We start from the raw sequence: 26,157 nt of genomic DNA, 5'->3' as shown, positions 1-26,157 counted from the left end.
CCACAGGAAAGCCCGTTGCTGTTGTGGAAATGTAAGGGAGGGGGGGGGGATAGAGATAACTGGGGGAATTGTAGCTAAACTAACATTCTTTCCCGTGGGAGCCAAGGACGTCCCTACCAGGTGTTTGGAAGGTATGGGCCAAAGGCAGCTAAAGGAGGACTGTAACCTGATTGGACCATGTGACAGATGTGTGAACTGGGGGGAAAAACTTTGGGTTTTGATTTGGGTGGGGAAAACCTTGAGTCCTTCAGGGTTGGGTTTTCACCAGCTGTGCCAATATGGCAATCGTAATAAATTCTTACTTTGAAGAAACTCCAGGCCTCAGAATTTTGATTTCATTGGGACTGTTGCTTGGAACCCTGACATTAACTTGGTATTCTCAATACTAAAAGCCTACCTTCACAAATAGGTAACGAGATTTCCTGGATAATTTTTTTTGCCATGAACAAGAATTAAAAACTATCCTTGTAGCATGGGCCAACCTGGATTATCAGGACCACATACGTTTTCTTTAAATTAAATTTTATTTACATCTTAATCAGTGTGTGTGAATTTCTTTCCATTTGATCAAGGCTAGAATAACAAAATTAACCTATTCCCAAATTATTGTAATATTTTAGTATCGCATCTGTAAAATTCAATTTTAAATTGATGTTTGGACTAATGATCTTTATCCAGCAAGATGAATATATAGAGATGTGCAAAAGGCTATTAATTCTATAGAAATTAAATAAACAAACAATTAATAGCAATAGCACTTAGATTTTTATACCACTGTACAGCCCTCTTTAAGCGGTTTAGTCAGCATATTGCCTGCAACAAATTGGGCCCTCATTTTACCCACCTTGGAAGGATGGATGGCTGAGTCAACCTTGAGCCTGGTGAGATTTGAACTGCCAAATTGCAGGCAGACAGCAGAAGTAGCCTGCAGTTGTGAACTTTGACCAATGTGCCCCCGTGGTTCAAAAAAAGGCTTTGACCATAAAACCCCTGAACTTCATCTGAGATCAGATGAACAAGATACTGTACTTTTCGGACTATAAGACGGACCAAGAGTTTGAAGAGGTAAATTAAAGAAGTTTTTGCACTCTACAGGCCTCCCAAACCCTCTGCATGCCTCATTTTTTGTGAAAAACAGGGCATGCAGAGAGTTGAGAGGCCTGTAAAGTGCTCCTGGGGGCTGTGGTACGAAAAAGAGCAAAAAAACGGCCAATTGTTTCGCAAAAACCTGGTATGCAGAAGCTTTGGGAGGCTTGTAGAGTGCTCCTGGGGGCTGAGGGGGGCAAAAACGAGCAAAAAACTATCTGTTTTTCGCTCATTTTTGCCCTTCCCTGTCCCTAGGAGCACTCTACAAGCCTCCCAAAGCCTCTGTATGTCCATTTTTGTGAAGGGGTCGGGGTTTTGGGAGGCCCAAAATGCTGTATTCAGGATATAAGATGCACCCAGATTTTCACCCTTTTTTGGGGGGGAAAGGTGCGTCTTATACTCCAAAAAATACAGTACATGCTTTGAAAACTTTTGTCCGAAACATAAAACAAAACCTGGCTGTTTTTAGTTTAACAATATATTTTATTTTAGTAATTCCAACCTGAAAATGCTATTCCAAAAGTATGAAGCAATGTATTTTCTGTTTCATGCATGAACAATTCATTTTGAAACTGAATGCATATATAGTGAACTTTTTTAATTTATTGGACACAAATAAGAAGAGATTTACAGAGTAAGATTGCATTACTGAACTACTGCATACGATTTTTTAAAATGCAAACTACAGAAGAAGCAGATGTCAGCTTTAAAAAATGGTTGCCTTTAACCAGGTTTTACAATTCCTCCTTTTATCTGTACAAGATTACTTAAAAAGGCAAGGTAGGCGAATTCCGAGATAAATCTCGGATTAGTCAGCTATCTACAACTGATGCGTATCAGCTAGTGCGCTATTATCTCACTGGTATGAAATGGATTTTGTAGCACTGTTCCCTCAGTCTCTAATCCTCCAGCAAGTAGTTAGGATTAACGACAAGATAGGGGTCTTCGTCAAAGCTCTGTACTTCCACGGAATCTTTTAATCCTGAATGTGTGAGTTCAATTAGAATGTGATCCTGAAAGAGAGAATTTTTGGTCAGATCATGTTTATAAAAGACCTGAAGTGCAATCAAACTAAGCGCAAACAGTTTTAACCCAGACCGATTTCCAAGTAGCAATTAATATTTTGCTATCTTAGCCTTGCTTGCTATATTATGATGAATACATCCAAATTTACAACGTTGCAATTTTAAAAGTCAGGAGAAAGGTGTAATTTGCATAAATGCTAACAAAGCTTAATGTTGCATTTTTATATATTTGTCCCGAAACTAAAAACTTTACATTTTCTAAGTATGTACAGAATTATGTTTATCTAGGAGTAAATGCCAGCCTTTACATCAAGGGGTGTCAAACTTGATTTCATTGAGGGCCAGATCAGGGTTCTGTTTGACCTTGCGAAGCCAGGGTAGGCATGATCAACTTGACATAGCAATAGCAGTTCGACTTATATACCGCTTCATAGGGCTTTCAGCCCTCTCTAAGCGGTTTACAGAGTCAGCATATCGCCCCCACAGTCTGGGTCCTCATTTCACCCACCTCAGAAGGATGGAAGGCTGAGTCAACCTTGAGCCGGTGAGATTAGAACCGCTGAACTGCAGATAACAGTCAGCTGAAGTGGCCTGCACCTTAACCACTGTGCCATCTCGGCTCTTACATCACTGGTGTCAGGGGCGCTATAGTGGCCGAGTGCTCTGTCAGTGAAAACGGGCTCCCAATCCCGGTTTTCACTGGAAGAGGCACTGTGAGCCGGTCCTTCGCTGTTTCCAGGATGGGGCTTGAGTTTGACACCCGTTTTACCCCATAACTCACAAATTTGACCTTTAACTCAGTGGCACACATCAGTATAAAATGCTTTATGTGGTCCTTTACATATTTAAATACAAACTCACTTAACTCACAATTGCCTTGCTAAGCAACATAAATTTTGGTTCCAATTGTGACTGTAAGTCAAGGATTATCTGTAATAACTAATCAATTTTATTTATTTATATGAATAAAATGTATTATTATAGGTAGTCCTTAACTTACAGTCACAATTGGGACCAAGATTTCTGTTATTAAGCAAGGCAATTCTTCAATGAGCCATGCCACTTTATATATATAAAACTATATATGCTGGTCTTGTTGTATTCAGGTCTTTTCCTATGTAAGATATTGTCTTGGCAACGTTTCGGCAAGGTCTCATTCGCCATCTTCAGGCTGGTGTTTTCGCTTAAAGAGCTTAAAGGGTGGTCGGAGCTGCCGTCTTTCTATAAATCTTGGTGGCGGTGTGTGGAATGCTGGCTTTGTTTCAGTAAGTGGATTGATTGGTTGTGCGGTTGTTGGTTGTGTGGTTGTATCATGATTGGTAGATTGGTGCTGTCTGTATGCCCATTGTTGTTTGTGTTGTAACGGCCTGGGTGGTGGGTGGGGCTCATTTGTTGACTAGGGCTGGTTTCCAGATGTCTGGTAGGCGGAACCTCCCCCCCCCCCAAGATTTATAGAAAGACGGCAGCTCCAACCACGCTTTAAGTCGAAAACACCAGCCTGAAGATGGCGAGTGAGACCTCGCCGAAACGTTGCCAAGACAATCTCAATCTTATACAGGAAAAGACCCGAATACAACAAGACCAGCATACCTACACACACACACACACACACACACAAAACTATGCTGGTCTTGTTGTATTCGGGTCTTTTCCCGTGTAAGATTGATATATAACTATATAACTATATATATATAGTTTGCAGATTAGTCGGCTGTTTCGCAATCCTGTGTGGCTGAGGTACTGGCTGTGTGCCTATTGTTCTTTGCTCATACAATCACGAAGCTGAAGGGACCAGCCTGAAGATGGCGAGTGGGACCAACGTCGCCAAGATACTCTCAATCTTATACGGGAAAAGACCCAAATACGCCAAGACCTGCATACACACACACACACACACGGCCAGGCCTTGGATTCTATGCGTACGTACATAGTGTGTAAGACGATGAATCACTCTTTCGATTACTTTCTTTTTATTTATGAGTTCTTCTTCAGAATCTATTTCAGATTCAATTTCTTTTAAATACCAGTTGATGAGTTCACTCTTTTTTAAGGCAGCATCATTTTCTGCAATGAGGAGAAAATATTTTTTTTATGAATGTTTTGTTAATAATACATTTGACAGTTATGTAATTTTAGCATACTTTATATTCACATCTCAATTATCTTTATATCCTTGTAAAGTCTGATAAAAACAGAGTGCCTCCATGGCTAAGCATGTTTATGGCTGACATGAAAACTGCAGCATTTCGTACAAGGTCCCTGCCTGCACAGGAACTGAACAGATGCGTATCACGAAAGGAAAACACTCATAAAACAGTGCATTGGAAATAAAGCTTTTGCATAGCCATGTGGAACTTTTAAGTCATCTGCATTCTAAATGCTATTCATGTAGAATTCAATTCCTTTTCCTCTACCTTAGTAGCAATAGGATTATTTGAAATATTGCAGGCACCCAGAGGTAGGATGTAGAGGTAAGTTCTCTTAAATGAGACTAGGATGTATGCAATTGCTCAAACGTAACAACTTGGCAACTATTCTTATATCTATAGTGCCATGGAATTTTCCCTATAAAGACAGCAATTTTAAGGTAATTGAAACTCCCAGCATTGAACACTGCTGTTGATCTAGATCTATCTAGTGAATTGTCTTGTTCTAACTACCTAGAACTATCCAATTTCATTGTCCCATATCAATAACCATACACTTCTGAAAAAAGATTGTAATATTTGTTTTGTTTTATCAGGATTTATAGTTAAAAATCTTCATTCCTATCAGAGATGAAGGAAATTTGCATATGTTTTAACATTATTTGTCCAATGAAGGGCAGATCTCAAAAGTGGGGGAACCTTGCCCCCCCCCCCGAGGGTAATCTGTCCTTACCTTCTTCAGATCTTCTTAGATGCATTACAATGAGGTTAGAGATTCTTTGATATTCAGTAAAACTAAGTCTCAGAGAAGCCTTTGGTGCCACATCTTTATTTGAATCATCTACAGGGTCACTGGTACCATTCACTAAGCCATTAGTAAGTACGTTGTCTTCCTCTCCTTAAAAGCATAAACAATTTTCATGCATTAGGCTGGAATTGATAAACCACGGTGAAACTTTATCAAGAAATGAATTGGATTAATGTGTTTCCTGCTCCATTCATTCAATATAAACACTCACAAGCATAATGATTATCTATTTATCAAGTCATTTTCTCCAAAGCTTCTCTTATCATTCCTTGTAACAGGAAGGGATAATGCCTATGTTGTCTGTTGGTGTGGGAAACTTTATTTTGAGAGGTTGAGGATTTCAAACTTGTTGGGTTCAACCCTCCCCACAACACCCCTTTTTTTAAAGCTTTCAAATGGCTGCAAAAGAATGTAAACCTGGTCCTGGGAATGGAAACGGGATGAACGAACTGTAAAAGGAGCAGTTATTAAAAAAACAGTCATAAAAAACAACTTATTTCTGGGAAAGATGAAAGGGATGAGAAAGAATCTCAAACTAACCCAGGTTTCATTTTGTTTAAGACATGAACGAAACCCTGATAGATTTTCAAGATTCTGTTATTATAGCCTATCACCGTGGTGGCAAATCTATGGCACCTGTGTCAGAGGTGGCACACAGAACCCTCTGTGGGCATGCGAGCCATCACCCCAGCTCAGCTCTGTTGTGCATGCACACACACCTCCTGCTGACCAGCTGGTCTTTGGGTCTCTGGGGGCGCTTTGGGCACTCAATCTGGAAAAGGTTAGCCATCACTTCCTATCACAATGAAGGCATTCCTGAAACCCTTGCTTATTCTTTTCCTTGATCTTGTCTACCTCAGAGGGCCCTGGCAAGGCAATGTGAGTTATATCTTCCTATATATATGTATGTGTGTGTGTGTGTGTGTATATACATACATACATACATATGTGTGTGTGTGTGTGTGCGCTGATAAATAAATAAAGGGAGACTAGTATAGATCTATTTCAAGCTATTTAGCTCTCATCATATATATATATGGTCGAAATCCTAAATAGCTAAAAAAATAAAGACCTCCCCCTTCCCCAATGATTACAAATAAGTCATGTGATTATTTATTTTGTGTGCTTCAGTCTCCTCAATATTGTGTTGTATTTTTGTCTATTCAACATATGTATTTTTTGCCCCTCAGGCACAAAAAGGGGGATCTTTACTAGAGCTGTTTGAAAACATTCAGTGGGCGCATTATTTCCCTTCATGTAACGGAATCTTTCCAACAGAAATATTCACTCGCTCCTTTCTGCAACTCTACAGGCTTGGAGACATTGTCTTAACTCCAAACTAGAAATTATGCTAGCTACTATACCTTCGTTTTTGTTTTTGGAACAATTTTCTCATGCTAACTCAGAAATTAGCCCAACATTCAAGGAGTTTTACTCCCAAGTAAATGAGTAAAAAGCTCATCCAAAGCTCTGCAATAAATCTCTCTTGGCATTTCACAATAGGCATTGTGAAATAATGAAGATGTATAGAAAAAAGTTGAACCAAGTGCACATTCAACTAAAAGCCTTTTGAAAATAAAAGCCTTCCTAAATTATCACTTAAAATTAGTTAAGATGGTACCAAGCATGTCTATTGTCCAGGCATTGTTAAACTTAACAGTAGTAATAATTAAATAAAATTGACTTAAAAAGGCCCAACATCATTCAAACTGGATTGGAAACAAGCAGACCCTGAGAAGTAATACTCAGATGGCTCTGCTACTTTGCCTTTTTGTCTTTGGTGGGTATCTCCTCACTTGAAACTGATGAACACCCTCGGCTAAGACTTATTTGGAAATCACTCACTGGCAACTCCATCCTGGTCCTCAGGCTCTTCAACTGATTGTTCTTCATCTTGGTCTAAATTGATATCTGGAGTTTCAACTCGGATGATAGATTTGTTCAATAATCTGAAAGCTTCCTTCACATGTTTTGGATGAACCTTGTAAGAACATTTAGGGATATTCAGAGGAAAGAATTTTGCTTCGTGTATATAGTATAATATCACACAACACTCCTGCAGAGGTTTCACAACATAAAGCATGGAAGAACACAACTGCTATTACAGATGGGAGTCTGTGGCTCACCAGGCGCTGATGAACAACTTCCAGCAGTCTCCCCTATTAGCTGGGCTGGCCAAGGCTGCTGGCAACTGGAGTCAAGTAACAGAACAAACAGATCTCTCTTCTCTGAGGCTTATTCCCTCTTTTTGGTAAGGAACAGAAGGAATAAATTACACTAGATTTACTGTCCAAGGCAGAGCTTTTTGTATACATGAAGGAATACACATAAAACTACTCAATATGGTAATTTTAAGGAAGTTGGTACAGCACTGCACAAGCTTGAGTTATGAAACTTAAATTATGTATGTATGTATGTATGTATGTATGTATGTATGTGTGTGTGTGTATATATATATGTATGTGTGTGTGTGTGTATGTGTGTGTGTGTATGTGTATATATATATATATATATATATATATATATATATATATATATATATATATATATATATATATATATATATATATATATATATATATATATATATATATATATATATATATATAGTATTTGTGTACAAAAAGGAAACAGTAAAAATATTGGGTTTCTGTCGTGATGGTCTCTTGTGACGAGCCGAAGGACAGAGAATGGAAGTAGTGATCTTCCTCCCATATTTGGGCATACCGGGGGTTGTAAATCTATATATATATATATATATATATATATATATATATATATATATATATATATGTATATGTATATGTATATGTATATGTATATGTATATGTATATGTATATGTATATGTATATGTATATGTGTATATATCTATATATCTATATCTATATCATCTATATATCTATATATCTATATCATCTATATATCTATATCTATATCTATATCTATCTATCTATCTATCTATCTATCTATCTATCTATCTATCTATCTATCTATCTATCTATCTATCTATCATCTATTTAGTGTCACAACCCCTGGTATGCCCCAATTATGGGAGAAAGCTAACTGCTTCCATTCTCTGTCCATCGGCTCGTCACAAGAGACCATCACGACAGAAGCCCAATATTTTTACTGTTGCCTTTTGTTACATTTGTGTTGTATTTGGGCTGATAAATAAATAAAGGGAGACTAGTATAGATCTATTTCAAGCTATTTAGCTCTCATCAGCTAGCCATACCCTTACTGGGATTCAAACCAGCACAGGTTCGAATATCAATAAGGGTATGGCTAGCTGATGAGAGCTAAATAGCTTGAAATAGATCTATACTAGTCTCCCTTTATTTATTTATCAGCACAAATACAACACATACATACATACATACATACATACATACATACATACATTTTAAAGGCTTCCTTGTAGGTGGTTGTTAAGTGAATCATTTGGTCATTAGGCAAATCCTACTTCCTCCATTGTTGGAAGCTGGCTGGGAAAGTCACAAATGGTGATCACATGACCCTGGGACACTGCAAACATTGTAAATACATGCTGGTTGGCAAATGCCCAATGGTGGTGTGACCATGGAGACATCATGTGTGTGAGGACCAATTGTAAATCACTTTTTTCAATGCTGTTGTAACTTTGAATAGTTGCTAAAAGTGGTTCTAAGCCCAGAGCAACATGTAATTCAATTATTGAATTAACTCATTTTGTGAGCTTGCACAATAATCCAACTCAGTTGCATATGCTAATGCACATAAAGCAATTTCAAGATAAAGCTAACCATGGCTAGCATATTGAACAAATGCAGCTGTTTGATTTGCAGCTAACCTAATTAAGGGTATGCATGAAAACAAACTTGCCGATTGTTGTTAAGTTGTACTTTTTGAATACTTATGCTGCCTCTTAAACTAGTCTTACCAAAATTAGAAATGGATAAGAAAGCACCAGGCCACTTAAAACTGAAAACTTTATACATTTTTCCACTTGAATCCTACAATACCTAGATAGTTTGTATGATTAATTGGTGAACATTTGGAGTATAAACAAGAGGCAGCATACACCCTATTTTTTGGAGTATAAGACACATCTTTTTCTTCCTCTCAAAAGAGGCTGAAAATCTGGGTGCGTCTTATACACTGAATACAGCATATTTTGCCTCCCGAAACCACGTCCCCTTCACCAAAATGGCCATGCATAGCTTTTAGAAGGCTTTAGAGAGCTCCTGAAGGGCTGGGGAGGGCAGAAATCTTGCCCGCAGCCCCCAGCAGCACTCTATAAGCTTCTTAAAGGTTAGGTACGCTCTTTTGTTGACCAAAACCGGGCCCATTTTCGTGAAAAATGGAGAGTTTTCTGTTCGTTTTTGGCCACCCCATTCCCCAGGAGCACTCTACAAGCCCCCTAAGGGCTATTCATGCCCTTTTTTTAAAATAAAAAATGGGCCAGTTTTCGCGAAAAACGGGCCGTTTTTGGGAGGTTTGCAGAGTGCAAAAACTTTAAAAAAAAATTTTCTCTTCCAAACCTTGCTGTGTCTTATACTCCGGTTTGTCTTATACTCCGAAAAAATACTGTAGTTTGGGATCCAAAGAAAACAGGGAAGGGACAGTTGACAGTCCTACTGATAGGAAGCCACGATGGAAATGCAGGTCTGTAGGTCATATTCCAAAGTTGAAAAATGAATCCAAAGAATGAATAGGCAAATCACCTCCAAAAACATGTGCAAATGCATCCAGGTACTCATTGCAGTTTAACTCAAGAGTATCTTACTAACCATAGAATTTTCCAGCAAATGCCTTATTGGTAAGTATGGTATATGCCAGCTCTGCAGAGCGGTGGAGTCGGCAGCAAGGAGCAGATGATTTCGTGTGTGCATGCTGCTTTCAGAAATGAAGCTTTTTGTGCATGCACACTCGTCCACCACTTCTGCGGCTTGGTTCCTAACAGGCTGTGTCCCGGCACTGGGCCACAGATCGGGGATTGGGGACTCTGGTATGTGACATAAACAGAAATCAACCATTTGACCTAAACAAAACAAGGAATGATCTCCAATCCTCTTTAAACTTCATTCAGTGTAGCTACCTCATCACTGCAATGCATCCGTGCCATGGCTTCTGACAGTCGTATCATGCTTTCCAGTTGTCGCACAGTGATTCTCCATGAAGATTTTGTGACACCAGAACCATCCCTTTGGCGTAAGCGCTTATAGTGTTCGACAATAAAATCTTCTGACTCTTTAGAAATCTATTGGAAGTGGGGAAAATGGTGAAAGTAATAGTCCGTTCTGCTATGGTGGAATTCAGTAAAATTTCCATCTAACGTATTGCAGAATTACATCATGGATCAAACAATAGAAGCCCTAACCTTTAGAGAAATCCAGGGAGTCATTTCAGCAAATTGGAAGTAAGTGCTAAAGAGCCGATATTAAATATATACTATTTTTGAATAATAAGAAAGTATAAAGATTCTCCTTACCTTTGGTTTAAATTGCCTGGCAAAGAGAAGGTATCTTCGGATTTCATCAAGCGTATATATACGATCAATTGATTCATCTATCCTAGAATGAAGATCCACAATGCGCCTTGCAATAGCATAATCTGTTACCTAGGGAAATATTAGGCACCATTACTAAAGGCATAAGGAGCAACATAACAAAACACCTTGGTATGTCTAGATCTCTATTACAAATATATTACTGTTATCTTACTCTGCTAAATAATTTTTAAAAAGTTTTACATTTTATTTACAAATATGTAAAATACACACACACAAAACTTAGACGTACACCACATTTACACAATACAATACGAACAGGAGCTTCCTGTTCTTTCTAATAGCAATTGCCAATCGATATCGCTCACCTTATATTGTTTTCCCTTTTATGATATTGCATTTGTATTTCACCATTCTTAACCCTCTTATCTTACTCCTCTGTCGTTTAAGCCACTTGGATACATATATGTGTTAATTCTCCTTAACTACTATTTTTGGGCTTTGTTGTCTTCCTTCATTGATCCTTGTTTCTTTCCTCCATCCACCTATACCATTTATCCCATATCTGGTAGAATTCTGTTTCTTCTTTTCCCTGGATTTCTTGTGTTAATTTATCCATTTCAGCACAGTCCATAACCTTTCTTATTATTTCATCTTTGCTTGGAATTAATTTGTTTTTCCATTTCTGGGCAAAGGCAATCCTTGCCGCCGTAATTATTTGTAATATTAAATACTGAATTTCTTTTTTATATTTCACAGTCATTATTCCCAATAAAAAACTTCAGGTTTTCATTCTATTTTAACACCTGTTATTACCTCTAGCCACCTGTTATTACTCTGCTAAATAATTTTAACAGAAACTCCAAAAAGGGATCATCTATGACCCTGATGACGCACCTATGGCACACATGCCAGAGGTCGCATGCAGAGCCCACTCTGTGGGCATTTGTGTGGCAGCCAGCTGCTCTTCTGGGTTCTGTTGGTTCAGTTCTGCGCACTGGCCAGCTGTTCTCTTTTGGGTTCCAGCACATGCGCACTCTAGTTTTGGCACTCAGTGCTGAAATGGTTAACCATCACTGATCTAAGCCATGATGAACATCTTTATTCAAACAATGAGTTACTTCATTTGGATTTTGTGACATTCTGTATTAAAATTATTATGTGATTATATTAGGTTTATACTCTGTCTTTATTTTACATCACTCAGTGGTACACATAATGCATAACCTTAATAGCCCAACAATGATTGCACGAGATGGGCTGAGTGGAGAGAGAGAGAGAGAGAATGAAAAGCCAACTTTCTAACTGCTAAACCAAAGTGGCTCTCAAAATAAATATCACTATCACAACCAAGCTATGCATCTTTAATAACTTTTACATAATGCTAACTCCACTACCATTCACAAACATTTTTATTTCTCCCATTCTGCAGAATATTCACTGGCATTAGCATCCCTCAAGAGTCCTTGAGTGGCTTTTAAAGAGAGAAAAGATAGATGAATATATTAAAGAGGGGGTTTCAGTCATCATTTTTTGTCCATTAACCTAGGTAAAAGGTTAAAAACATCCTCAAATCAAACTTGGCTTCTGATGGATTCAAGCCATTTCATATGTCCCATGATTAGGACATAACCAAGTATCACTCTGACAAGGTTATTCTTACTACAGATGTTAAATATACTACTTATAACTTAGTAAAAATTGCATACCCTTAAGAGCTACCAATATGCTCAGAATGTTAGCATAGTGTAGGAAAACATATTAAAATATAATGCAGTTAATAAGTACAAAATCCCCTTTAAAATCCCCCTTACCCAGGTTTAAAAATAATGAAAGAACAGATTAAAAAGACACAGAATTGTATTTTATAAATTGCATATACTTGTAAATTCTGCATTACCTCATTGCACTCATCCACAAGAATAAAGAAAAGATCAAATCTAGACATGATAGGGGCTGATAAGTTTATATTCTGTTTCAAAGACTTGGCTCTATCATAACGTCCACCAACTGGATTTGCTGCTGCCAAAATTGATGTTCTAGCATTTAAAGTGGCCTGTTAAAAAAGAAAGAAAATAATAAAAATATAACACACACACCCCCAAATCTTCCTGGAAAAATAGCTAAAAGCTGATCAAACTGCGAACAAATAATAGGCAGGAAGAACAATTATATTCTTTCCCTCTCTTATCTTAAAAGACAGATTATTATTGGGTCAAGCAAACGTTTTTTAAAATGAATTTTGTTGATAGCTGGTAAAAGCGCCTGATTAAGCCTCCAATCTTGTCCCAGTTAACAAACTTACATAGCTAGCTTCATCCATACTATGCATATCTGCCTGAAACAAAGACTGCAATTTAAATAAAACAATATGTTTTAATTCAGAGCAATTAAGGTAGGTTTGTTGCCTTGGAGCAGAATAAAATGTCCCTTTCAAGCAGTTTGGAGCACCAAACTCCTCATTTTGCATTGATGTATGTTACACAAACTTGTATGCTTAAAACGAAAAGAACAGCTCTGTATCTACCCAAGGATGACTCTTGTCCCAAAATTATTCCTCCATAACATAAATTTTAATATACGGAAAATACTGGATGAGGTCTGGGTACTTGAGAGACCACCTATGTCCATTAAAACCCACTAGGCCAATTTGATTTGGCAGGTTTCATGTGCTTCAGATTCCTTATATTAAACAAGCCTATCTAAGTAGTGGGATTCCATAAACATGATTTCTCTGCTCCCTCAATCAGGAATGATGTTCCCTGAAAACTGGATGGCACCCATCCTACTGATGTTTTGAAAGGGCTGGAAGATCTGGCTTTTCTCTCTTAATTATTTTGTTTGTCATCTTTGCTATTGTTTATTCTTTTTCCTGCTTCTTATTGCATTTTTAAAAAGAGATTTTATTTGGAACTGGAGCAACATATTAATGTAGCCCAACTCCAAGTGACTTTGGATGACTTATACTTACGTAAAGACTGATTCTGTTATAGTGCATAACCTCTCTAAATAAACTATTTAGTCACAGAATAACATTCTTAAAAGAAATTACCAGTATGGATCCAACTACAGAAACCTGCCAAGTACTCCATACTAATCCTAAAGACTAATAATAACAATAGGTAATTCTGGCAGTGAATTGTTTACCTTAACTCCAGCCTTGGTAATGGATATAGTTTGCTGCTCCATTGCTTCATGGATGGCAACTTGGTCTCTCATATCCATTTTGTCAAATTCATCAATGCAACACACTCCCTGGGGAAGAACGGAACAGGAGGCTTGTCAATTCCCACTTCCATTATAGGGACAAATAAAATAAACGATAATTCTTATTTGAAGCGGAAAGAATCATAATTTGGATAACATACATTATCTGCCAACATGAGTGCCCCAGCTTCAATAACGAACTCATAGGACTCTTCGTCTTTCACCACAGCAGCAGTTAAGCCAGCTGCACTAGAGGCCTTTCCACTGGTGTAGACAGCTCGGGGGCTGAATTCTTCCACATGCCTGTTGGATCACAATTGGTGAGTTAATGAGCAGCAACTTTACCAAAAATAGCAACAGCAGCAGCATTTAGATTTCTATATTGCCCCATAGTGCTACATAGCTATCTTGATTCTCCTTTTACCGACCTTGGAAGGATGGAAGGCTGAGTTAACCTTGAGGCAGTCAGGATCTAACTCCAGACTGTGGGTTATGGCACTTTAACTATTGCGCCACCAATGCTAGGGTGACATAACAGCAAAGACTAGAGTTTGAATAAATGCTCATCAACAGCAAAGAATAACAATCTGTGATACTGCTGAACTGTGATACTGAACCTGCTGCTTTGGATTCAGATCAGAAGTAGCACTTTGAAGCTTGCATGATTTAAAATACAATACTCGTGCAAGTTGTACAGCCAACCATGTCTGGTTTTTTTTTTTGTTTTTTTTTAATAATTCAAGGCATCCACAGGTAGTCCTCGACTTACAACAATTAGGACCAGACTTTCCATTACTAAGTGATGTGGTTGTAAAACATGACCACATCACCGCATCGCTTAGTGATGACAATCCCTAAATACCTGGTGAGCATTCACTGAATTTCCCAGCCTTTAGGTGAGGCAACGTCCTGATAAAATTTTATTTTTGAGTTTAAACATCTCTTCAAAACTTTGCACAACTGTACTAATTCTAAGTCAAGCAGATTTTTCCTACAAAAGACCATAATATTTGTGTCAAACAGATACATAAACACTTGCAAGGAGATTTCATATTATCTTTAAATTTGTGTGTAAAAGAATGTTGCAACAATTGTACTCCATTGAATACTTGCTTAAAAAGTTAGCAAACACAAATATTTTCAACTTTAACTAAAAATTATTTCACATATATGCAGATCTGTAAACCATGCTGTACAGCTAACCCTGCCATAGTGTTAGAAAAAACTTACTTTAAAAACTGGCTTTTGGCAGTACTTGGATCACCAACTACGCAAACATTGATGTCACCACGTAATGAAGTGCCCTCTGCTGTTGTTTTAGGAACTCCACCAAATAGCATGAGCAAAATCCCCCGCTTTACTTCATCATTACCTAGAGCACAACAAGTGAATGTTAGGTGTATTAAAGATTTTAGAAATGCATGCATTTAAAAAAGATTCTTTGGGTAAATGTATATACATTAAAAGGCAACTTATTTTCCAGCTATTGTGATGTTGGCCTCAACAATGCTCAAAACTCAGTAAAGTTGCTTGTAATGGAGCAGCATCAATCAGGTCAAAGAACCACAGGAATCTCCACATTCATTATTTCATTCCATCTTTTAAAGATGTACAGAACATGACCAAGAAGCATTACATTGGAACATTATCTCATAAGGCTTCCTTATATTTGAACTTTTTTTTCAGCAAGGGATAAGTAAGAAATATTTTTAGCATTTTCACCAAATTTTTAGGACCTATGTGAATAATATAGTTTTTGATGCTTTCCCCCTTTCCTTTAATGTTATTCACATTAGTGTAGTCATATATATGTAAACATGTTTATATTTATTTTTCTGTTATTTCATTTGTTTTAATAAACTATACTTTAGATATTATTTTATATCTTTCTATGGCACTGAATATAACTATTTGCAAAGAGAAGTCCTTTCTGGGGAAGAGGTTAAGAAGGAACAAAACCTTTCAGAGAAAGACTGGAGGAGACAAAATTATTTTCACTAATGAACACTTTGTTATGAACCATCTCTCACTATGTTTTGGAGGGCCCCAATCTCCAGAAGGAGCTTTCCAAAGGACTGCGGGTGGTGGTAATAAAATTTGTCTCCTCCATGTCTAAATCAGAGAATAATCATAGTTCAAAAACAGTCTATATTGGACTGCTGACACAAGATAGTTTAACAGGCCAACGTTGCATTCAGCTAAAATAAGCAATTTAAAATAATCTGTGAAACAAAGTCCAAGTTTATCATTTTGTTATTAAGGTGCAGAGGTTACTTGATAAACAAAGAAATAATGAGGTATACTGATTAAAAGATTAGGGCAAACGTCTGAGTCCTTTCTCCCTTCAATGGATCACTCGCTACTTCAAGGCAAGTATAGGCATTTGCACGTTTCTGAAGCCTACATTACTTTCTGGATCCCAAATACACGGTACCAAAAAAAAAGGCTGCTAACAATTAATTGTTCTGATCTCTTCAGAAGAGATATTTATGGAGAGAGTTCCAGATTAGATGCAGTTTATATAATTCATTTGAAAGCTTTCCAAATAATTTTAAGATAATAATTAAGTCTTACCATGTATGGTGGGAAAGAGGCTTGTACAAAGGTTGTGGTACAGGTTTTTATCTTGGCTCATTTCAAATACTTTTTCCCATTCCATCACAGACATCTGATTTTTAATGTTTTCTGCAGTTTGTTCCTCGTCTCGAAGTTCTTTGCCTCCAAACTAAGATTAAGATAAAATAACACAAATTCAAAATACTGCAGAAAGTAATTCAATAAAATTTAAATCCGGAGACAGAGAAGAAGTAGTCATCAAATCAAGTGGGGAAAAAAACTAGGCATTGTGTTATTCCCCCATGAATATTTTTTTAAAGTGAGATGACAGTGAAGAATGTGTGATCTTACAGCACAGGTGGCAGAACAATCTGCAAATTAAAACAACTTCTATATGCAGAAAACTAATGTATCGGGGGAAGAAATCTTTTGGGGGAAAAGTTCTATTATTGTTGATTTTGCAGCCAGTACCTATAGAAGAAGCTGCAGCAGCAGTGCAACAATTCCATCCCCTCATTCTTATGTTGGACAACCTGGTGAAGACACACCAGGAGCTTACTTTAAATTGGGCAAATTTGGAAGCAAGGCATTTAAAAATATATACTGCACGAAAAAAGGTTTTGCTAATTATTTAACACATACTATTATCAAAACAAAAAAAAATGTTTAGGTAAAAACTTCCAACATTCAGTAAGGAGGAGTAGAACCATAATAAAATTCCACAATTGGTTTCTTTAAAATGATCCTTGTTACTATTTTTCCCTTAGCCAGACTCACCCTGGGGTTTGTTGGAGCGACGTAACAGGCTAGAAAGACCAATTTATAGGACAGCTCTCTGACTCCAAGTGCCCGAAGACCTCGGACGCCTTCAGATTCATAGCCTTCTTTTCCAGTCACACGAGAACCAGTTTCTGCTCGTACACCTATAAAATTAGGACTTTGAAAGTTCTGCTTGTAGAATGCATATATTGGGGAAAACAAACCCAGCTACCCACTAATATCCCTCTAAAGAATTGAAGAGGACATTGGGGGCAGGCTACCAGGCTTCATATTAAGTCGTGGATAGCTTTAATCATAGGTCTCTGAACTAGCCACAGGGACCAGGATTCATACATAGCGCTAAGCTAAACACCATGAAACTTTAATATATATCTAACCCTCGCAAGAGAATAGTTCTAGGATTCTAGAACAGTAGAATAATAGCAAAGCAGCCTTCTGATGTGACCGTTTTTAAAATCAAGCAGTGCAGGTGCTTGATGGTTGTTCAAACTTCCGTCAGATCTCTGCAGGAGGTAGATACAACCTGGGTCCAAATGTTTACCATTCCCCCCATGGTCACATGATATCTGAGTTGCTCAGCAACTGGCCTTCATTTACAACCGTTTGCAGCATCTCCGTCATGTGACCATGTTTCTGCTTTTGCTGAAAATCACTCCATTTACTTATGTTTTCAGCATAACTGGCCCATAGTGAACTATTAGTCCGCTATGTTGGCTTAACAACTGCAAAATAAAAATAAATATAAGTCACGTGATTTATGACTGTCAATTTTAAGCATAAGTTGAGAACTAAGTGCAATCTATGTGATCCCTAAGCTTGCAATTTAAAGCCGCTTATTTCAAGAAGATTACAGGTAGCCTTCAACTTACAACAGTTTATTTAGCGACCGGTTGACATTACAACGGCCCTGAGAAGTGACTTATGATAGTTTTTCACACTTACAACATCCCCATGATCACATGATCAAAATCCAGATGCTTGGCAATGACTCATATTTACGATGGTTGCAGTGTCCCTGGGGTCATGAGATTTTGCGAGCTTCTGACAAACAAAGTCAATGGGGAAGCCAGATTCACTTAACAACCGGGTTACTAACTTATCACCAGCAGTGATTCACTTAGCAACTGTGGCAAAAAAGATTGTAAAATGGTGCAAAACGCATTTAACCAATGATTCACTAGCAACAGAAATTTTGGGCTCAATTGTGGTCATGAGTCGAGGAGTATCTATACCATATATTAAGAATTTATAAATATCTTCAATACTGAAGATTCTAGATAGGATTCACCAACCTGGGGTGGACAGTTGTGATACATCTGGCACGACAATGAGAGACCCTGTGAAGTCACACTTGTCACCAGCCTGCGCAGACTCTACAGCCTCAGCACGCAAGATGACTTCGACGCTACGAGGAATGCTCCCCCGAGGCAATTCAGCCTGGGTTTCTTGAATGCGAACCTGGGAAGACAGGACAGAGACCTTCAAATGCCCTACCTTAGCATGATTAAAAATTAACCCTGAATATTTCTAGCACATGGAGTTGGAAAAGCAGCAAACAGATGCTTGTGTTTTATACCAAATTGTAGCTAAGGAAGTTCTAAAAGAAAGCAAAAGGAAAATCATTTAACAGATTCCCTTTAACTTCTGAACTAGGAGAACAACAAATCTTAGGAGACATAACGCCAGAAAAACAAGCTTGTTTTTATTTTTAGTTATGGCAAAAAAGCAGAAATAAGATATTGGGGAGTGGGGGTGAGTTATTAAAACAATGGATTTCCAAAGAAAATAGAAATTTCACAAATAAGCATTAAAACAGATACATGAATTAAGTTGGCGTTAATGCTGTTGTTTTGGTAACCACAACCTCATAATTTGTGAAAATGTGCATACAGTACAATAGCTACCTGTGTCGACATCTCTACCTTTCTAATAAGTTATAAAATCCACTAAATTCCACTAGAGATCCAGTATTAATTCAGAGTTAGTATAACCAGTGAGCTGTTGAGACAGGCTTGTGAAGATTATTCTGCTCCTCCTTTGAATCAGGAGTCTTATGCTTCACTGCACTAGCAATGAGAAAATCAGAGGGGAAATAAGATATAGCAAAAGAAAAGGCAGGAAGAGGCACTAACATCTTGTTCACATAGGGCCCAAAGTTCATATTTTGAAGTACAGGTTAGTACTCGGTTAATAAATGGTCAAAGTTATGATGGAAGGCAAAAATGGGACTTATCACCCAAGTGAAAAGTTCTGACATTGGCTCCCCACTGCAGTCATGTTACTGCATCTTGGGCATTTGGCAACCAATTCGCACTTATGGATATTTGAGTAACAGAATAACAAGAGTTGTAAGGGACGTTGGAAGTCTTCTAGTCCAACCCCCTGCTCAAACAGGAGAACCCATGCCATTTCAGACAAATGGTTGTCCAATCTTTTCTTTAAAACCTTCAGTTTTTAAGCACCCACAACTTTTGAATGCAAGCCATTCCATTGTTAATTGGAAATTCCCGTTAGGAAATTTCACCTTAATTCCAGGTTGTTGTTCTCAAGAGTTTCCATCCATTGTTCCTTATCTTGCCTTTTGGTGCTTTGGAAAATAGGCTGACTCTTTCTTCGTGGCAGCCCCTTAAAAGACTGAAACTCTGTTATCATGTACCCCTACACCTTCTTTTCACTAGACTCGACATACCCAATTCCTGCAACCGTTCCTCATATTTTATTCTCGAGACCCTAAATCATCTTAGTTGCTCTTCTCTGCCCTCTGGAACGAGCTCCCCGTGGAGATCCGGACCCTTCCTACCCTCCCGGCCTTCCGTAAAGCTACTAAGTCCTGGCTGTTCCGGCAGGCGGGGGGCTGTTAAAGCACCCAGCCCCGTCTTAATTGTGACTGTGGTGAATTTTAAAATTGTTTGTATTGTCTTATTTATTCCCTCCCCTGTTTATTGTGAGCCGCCCGGAGTCCTTCGGGAGTGGGCGGCATACAAAACCAATAAACTCAACTCAACTCTGCTCTAGAGGCACAGCAACTTTTTTATAATGTGGTGACCAGAACTGGATGCAGTATTCCAAGTGTGGTCTGACTAGGGCTTTATAAAGCAGTTCTAATAATACTTCAGATGATCTTGGTTCTATTCCCGTTTATGCAACGTAGGATTGTATTGGTTTTTTGGGGGGCTGAAGCACACTGCTGGCTCATATTTAAGTGGTTGTCCATTAGAACTCCAAGATCACTGTCAGTTTCTCCTATTAAGCCACATTTCACCTAATCTGTACCTGCACTATTTGGTTTCACTTGCCTTACTTACTTTTCTTTACGCAGAATTTCATTTTGTCAAATAGAACCCAGTGTTCATGTTTGTCAAGATCCATTTGGATTTTGAGCTGATCATCTAGGGCAGTGTTTCTCAACCTTGGCGACTTTAAGTTCTGTGGACTTCAACTCCCAGAAACCCCAGCCAGCTGTGCTGGATTCTGGGAGTTGAAGTCCACAGGACTTAAAGTCGCCAAGGTTGAGAAACACTGATCTAGGGTATGATGGCGAACCTTTCTGGCACTGAGTGCCAAAAAAGGAGCGTGTGCATGTGCTCATTGGGGACGCTCCATGAAAGACAAGCTTCCAAGTGGCATGTACACGCCAGGAAATGAACTTCTGGTTTCCAGCGCACTGGACCAGCCAGCTTGTCTTCCGGATATTGGCGTGCATGTGCATGCGATGATCAGCTGGACGGAGTGCATGCTCACAGACCAGTTCTTCAGGTTTCCAGCACTGCCACACATGTAAAAAACACTTCATTGTTGCTCACGCATGCACGCAGGAAACCCAGAGGAAGAATGGGCGATGCTGCGCATGCCAGCCAACATGGTTCCACGTGCCACTTTGGGCATGCATGCCATAGGTTCGCCATCATGGATTTAGGGTGTTGGAAGAAGTATGGAGCCTTTGGAGTATCTTGCTCTTCAGAGTTGCATCTTCCACTTTCCACCAGGGGAAAAGCCAGATTCTCTAATGCCAGCACAGTAATCCCTACACTTCTGTCAACACCATTTGCAATGTTTTTTACTGGAAACTGGTATTTATTTCTAGTTTCTAAGAAAAGCCATCCCACAGCAAATAATGGATTCACTTAAGTGTGATGTTCACTTTACAATAGCTGAATCTATTCAATCATCATCATCTTTTAATGACCCCATAATCCTTTGCGGGGTGGAGTCTGGGCAACTGAATGGAGTTGAGTGTTTACTGGCCAGATGCCCTTCCTGTTGCCAATGCAGAGTTACAGCTGACTCTGTTTAATGATCTCCGCAAAAAAAAGGTCTCAGGTCACGCAGCAGTGGTGGGTTGCACATCCCGTTCCAACTGTACCGGCAGTGTCCTCATGGACGCGGGCAGCATGCACGTGTTCAAGCGCCTCCGCAACGCTCCAGCTGTTCCACGGAGCATCGCACAGGTGCTGAATGTGCCATGAGCCTGGGTGGAAGTCTTTAAACTCCGGTAAGGAGCTCGGGCGGGCCCTCTGGAGCATACCGGAACGGTATCCGGTGCTCCGGGCTGGCTCCAGTATGCCCATACCAGGGTGTACCGCCTGCAACCCACCACTGTCATGTAGTGGCCCACTTTATTGCCATCATGACTTATGACTAAAATTGTGGACTCTATTAACGTTGTAAGTGGAGGACATCCTGCAGCCTGTTTGAGAAATCGATCTGAGCATAGCACACTGTTGTTTAAAATTCCAATACCTTTTGGAAGTCAACAAACCGGGATCTGTTTGTATCCAGAAGAAATCGCTTCCTATTGGCACAGACTGGGTTTCTACAGATGTTGGGCTGTGTGTACTTGAACTGCTGCTCCACGTCTTTTATCACCGTCTGGCAATCCAGACAGAGAAAGGTTCCACTGACAAGCTCTGGGTGAACCGGGTGGGTACGAACTACTTGTCCGCTAATACGTATGAGGGATCCGATGCGGGCTGATGTCATTTCTCGAATTCTTTTCAGGAAACAAAAGTCAAGTTTAAAAGCTTTTCATCTTTAACATGCAATTCAGAAAATCAGATTGCAATTACCCAGTGGATTGTGGCCTATTGTTTCCTACGGAATGGTAGCCTTGGCAAGTACAAGGCTTTCTGTAACTAAGAAAAGAAAGTTCCTGCTGTGCTATCGGTAAAGACAATGCATACGGCTATGTTGACGTCTGTGATTTTAGGGTTAGCAGAATGTCACCAACCCCTTATAGCATAGTTATATTATAGTCCAGGAACATCAGTTGCAGAATTTTCACTATGCTCCACTTAGCTTTTAAAATGGCTTGGATAAGATACCTTTATTAAATCCTTTACAAATTCCAGATGAAAAATTGCATCAGTACAAGACTGCATTACACAAGCTGTATGAACTTTTATATACCCGATAGAAAACAAATATTGCAGAAGAATTTTATTCATTTGTTTATGGGGGTGCTCAGCTCATAATCATACATAGGCAAGGAATAAAAAAAAAAAAATCCAGATCAAACTAGGCCAATTCACCATTCAGGCTAATAGTCACAACTAACACTATCTCCAGAGGCTTAATGAAACAACTAAGTCAGTGATGGCTAACCTTTTCGGCACAAAGTGCGAAAGTACCTCACCGTGCATGTGTGCACAACCCTCCTGCGTTCGCCCCACACATACTCAGCAGAGACCCAAAAACCAGCTGGCCAGCGGGAAGTACATGCGCGGCAGAACAAAGCTGGGGCAATGGCTTGCGTGCAATAGGTTCACCATCACAGAACTAAATCATTACAAGCTGTCTAAAAGTCAAATAGAGAGATATTCCAATATCTGAGCGAGAAATATCTCAGAAGAGTGGAGTAATGATTGAATAGGCATGCTTTCATGTTCCCTACATGTGATCGCCTGTAAATGAAGGGACAGGTAGCAAACTCATATTTTTTTGTCTTCGCTGGTGGACATGTCACACAGGCTAACAAAATGCGCCTTCTTCTTAGAGGCAAATTGCATAGATTTGCCAGCAGCCTTTGCTTAACTGTGCAGGGCAATGCCAGAATAGATTATGCTGAATTGTGGATAATCACATAAAGAAATGCCTTTAATACCAAATTACTATTTCCGTGTTACAAAACACTGTAAAAGTGACAATTTAATCATTAAGATTCTTACTTGTGCCTTGTAGGTAAATCTTGGAAAGCCACATAAAAATCTTTGTTAGGAGGAACAGTTCCGTGATCTTTGGCGAATGTTTTTACAGCCCGACACAAGAAAGGGTACACTCTAAAATAAAAGACAGATTTATAAGTGAAAGAATTATGTAAGCTTTTGCATCACCCTGACTCTTTGTGTATCTTATAAATTTCCCTATTGGCTTAGAAGTTTAATGAAACAGACAATGTTTAACGCAAGTTAAGTTTGCAAGTATAAATGCTGAATTATTTCCCACAAGTCATGGGATTTTGTAAACGCTGTGTTTCTGTTTCTATTTTTATTCAAAAGGCTGAGCCAAACTATCTTAAGATGCAAATGATAATTTTTCTTTAATTTTTTTTTAAAGTAAGCTTTAAAATTAGGTCCAATGACTGTCAGAAGTTGCAAAAGGTGATCATGTGTCCCCGGGACACTGCAACCATCAGAAATAAGAACCAGTTGTCAACCACCTGAATTTTGATCATGCAAGTCATATGAAAAATAGTAATGTCACTTTTTTCAATGCTGTTTTAACTTTGAATGGTCACTAAAGAAATGATTGTAAGTCGAGGACTACCTATCTTAAGTATTTCCCTGATATTCTTGAAAATGTTCCCATTAACCCCAAGAATATTCAGACTAGTGATCTTGAAACTACCACTTCTATAATGATTATATGAACATTTTGGATATTCTTACCTATAGAACTCTTCTTGGATTGTGGTAGCAAGTTGTTGATTGAATTGCTCCAGATCCTCAAAACTTACAGTTAAGGTGTTTCTCTCTGGACGAATCAGCTCTTCTGCATCTTGCAAGTATTTAACTTCTCCATCAGTATTCTGGAATCTTTTAGGAAATAATTTTGTAGAATTATTTCCTACACAGCAAGTTTAATTATGCATTACTATTATGTAGTGAATATGAAAGGATTATACTGAGACCCCACCTCCCATTACTTAAATATTTCTGTGAATGGAAATTATTCTCTATGCAACCTTTCAAATTACAAAATGTGACACAATTATCTCTGAAAATTAACACTGATGTTTTCTCTACAAAAATAATAAAACATTAACAAATCAGTTCTGGACTGTGTAAAATAAAAAAGGAAACATACGTTTAGGCTAAGTTGTGCCCCTCCCCCCAATCTGATGAATTAAATTCAGGAGTTCAAGGAAAAGTAGCTCATTTTGATGCAACACTGTAAAATATCTTTATGTTTAAGCAACATTACACGTTTTAGTATATCTATAATACCAACTGTGGTTTTATTCTTTAATAGATACACACACGCCTTGGTGTAGTGTACTTTTCATTCCTACTTAGAAAAGAAATGAATAAACAATTGAATTTATGTGGGAATAAGCTAGGATAGCATTGCTTTAAAAAAAAAGATCATATAGCACATAAATGTTCAGTTGCTTAAGCAGATTGAGTTATTTCTGCTATTCATTTGTTGAAACCATATGCTCCAGTATTGCTTTTACATTGCTGTTTTTAGAATGTCATCCTGCTTTATCCTCAAGACAAATGCAACAGGGCACCCAGAGAACTTCTATAGTTATTTGATACATGAGATAATAAACAAGAAACTCAACATCCAGAAGGCAGAGTTCCAGTATCTCCTGGAAAAGGGTCTAAGCACACTCATATATCTATATTAAAGAATTCTGAGAAATACAGTCAAATCCATTCAGAGCTACAACCTTAGCAAATATGGAATACAAAGTTTTCCCCTCCATCACAAAAGACTGCACGTGAATGAAACCACAGGTCACCTCGATGAGCCAGTTTGGTCTGGACTAGAAAGCAAAGCAACTGTTGAGTTCCAGGCCTGCCTTAACCATGAAAGCCAGCCGGGTGACTTCGAGCCAATCATCCTGTCAGCTCATCCCACCTCACAGGGCTGTTGTTGTGGGGAGAACAGGAGGGGCTGGGTGCGTTGGATGTTTGCCACGTTGAATTATTTGTAAAATGAAGGCGGGATATAAATAAAGAAAATAATAAAGAAATGGCATTTCTTCAGAGCTACCTATATTGGAAAGTTGCAGATTTTATCAGTAATTATTTGCATTCTGCATTATCGCATTCTGCAATAACTCCCGCGGAATTTGAACGGCTTTACTCCAGGTGTATTTTTTACCCCAGTGCATGCAGGGGAAATGGAGGCAAAACACACGTCCCCCCAAAAAAAGATTCCGTTGTGTACAATGGAGCCCACCGTCCACCACCCGGTCTGGAAGCAGGGCTGTCACTCACTGTTCGAGAAAGTCTTGAAACAACTTCTGGCATTTCTCGGCCACCTCATCGCGGAGCTGTTTCTGAGCAGCGGCCAACCCAGCTTCCCCGCCGGCTACCAGATCCATCCCGGCTCCTCTCCCCTCCGACTGCCACCAGAGCAATGCTGAGAATTCGCGCCACTGCTGAACCCCGCGTGGCCCAGCCTAGCCAATCGGAAGCTTCACAGCGGAACGCCCGCCCCCTTGGAATGTTCCCCGGGGAAAACTTTTCGCGCCAAATGCGACTCAAGGAAGAGGAAGCAGAAAGTAGGGGGAGAGGAAGCGGGGAGCCATGCACGGCGTTGCAAGGGCAGTCTGGGAGTCAGAAAACCGAAAATGGGAGGGATTAAGCCTTGGTTAAAAACCACCTCCAAATACGATCGTTGCATACTTGATTGCGGAAGTGTTAAGTCAACTTTGGAGGAAAGAGAGGGGAATACACCACACAATGCAAGTCTTACAAGTGACTTTCCAGAAGTAAGCGACGTTGCTCTTGCAGGAACAAGCAAGAGAGATTGGGAGAGAAAAGTGGTTTGCTTGCAGGATGCCGATCTCCCCTGTAGAAACAGAAAAGGGGAAAGATGTCCTTCAATGC

The 26,157-nt window shown here is 38.9% G+C and overlaps 1 protein-coding gene across 2 annotated transcripts; it reads right to left on the bottom strand.

The window, feature by feature from the left end:
- Window positions 1-1,664: 1,664 nt before the first annotated feature.
- MCM6 (minichromosome maintenance complex component 6) lies at window positions 1,665-25,712 on the bottom strand. 2 transcript variants are annotated; one of them, XM_087711048.1, is made up of 17 exons: window positions 25,543-25,709; window positions 23,983-24,129; window positions 23,263-23,373; window positions 21,839-22,088; window positions 18,391-18,556; window positions 17,096-17,241; window positions 16,337-16,487; window positions 14,993-15,134; window positions 13,924-14,065; window positions 13,703-13,810; window positions 12,456-12,611; window positions 10,538-10,666; window positions 10,145-10,306; window positions 6,912-7,047; window positions 4,992-5,156; window positions 4,039-4,175; window positions 1,665-2,099 (listed from the first exon to the last, which is right to left on the bottom strand). In XM_087711048.1, exons 1-17 carry the CDS (start codon window positions 25,647-25,649, stop codon window positions 1,986-1,988), a joined length of 2,469 nt encoding a protein of 822 aa, XP_087567174.1. In that variant the 5' UTR covers window positions 25,650-25,709; the 3' UTR covers window positions 1,665-1,985. The 2 variants fall into 2 exon arrangements, with proteins under 2 accessions (XP_087567174.1, XP_087567182.1); XM_087711056.1 differs by lacking the exons at window positions 1,665-2,099; window positions 4,039-4,175 and having other exon boundaries at window positions 4,992-5,188; window positions 25,543-25,712.
- Window positions 25,713-26,157: the final 445 nt, after the last annotated feature.

Source organism: Thamnophis sirtalis, unplaced genomic scaffold (genome assembly GCF_051295495.1).
Source record: "Thamnophis sirtalis isolate CommonGarterSnake01/CBP01778 unplaced genomic scaffold, rThaSir2_p1.2 scaffold_1, whole genome shotgun sequence".
Classification (NCBI taxonomy): domain Eukaryota; kingdom Metazoa; phylum Chordata; class Lepidosauria; order Squamata; family Natricidae; genus Thamnophis; species Thamnophis sirtalis.
The sequence above is the reverse complement of the archived record's forward strand: the minus strand, read 5'-3'. Positions and strand labels throughout refer to the sequence as shown.

Excerpts from the sequence above, each read along its gene's own strand:
- MCM6 (XM_087711048.1), bottom strand. The coding sequence starts at position 25,649 with ATGGATCTGGTAGCCGGCGGGGAAGCTGGGTTGGCCGCTGCTCAGAAA. Across the intron at positions 22,089-23,262 it reads GATTTACCTACAAGGCACAA|AATTCGAGAAATGACATCAG; the intron begins GTAAGAATCTTA and ends TTTCCTGAAAAG. Across the intron at positions 5,157-6,911 it reads GGACCAGGATGGAGTTGCCA|GAGAGGAAGACAACGTACTT; the intron begins GTGAGTGATTTC and ends TATGCTTTTAAG.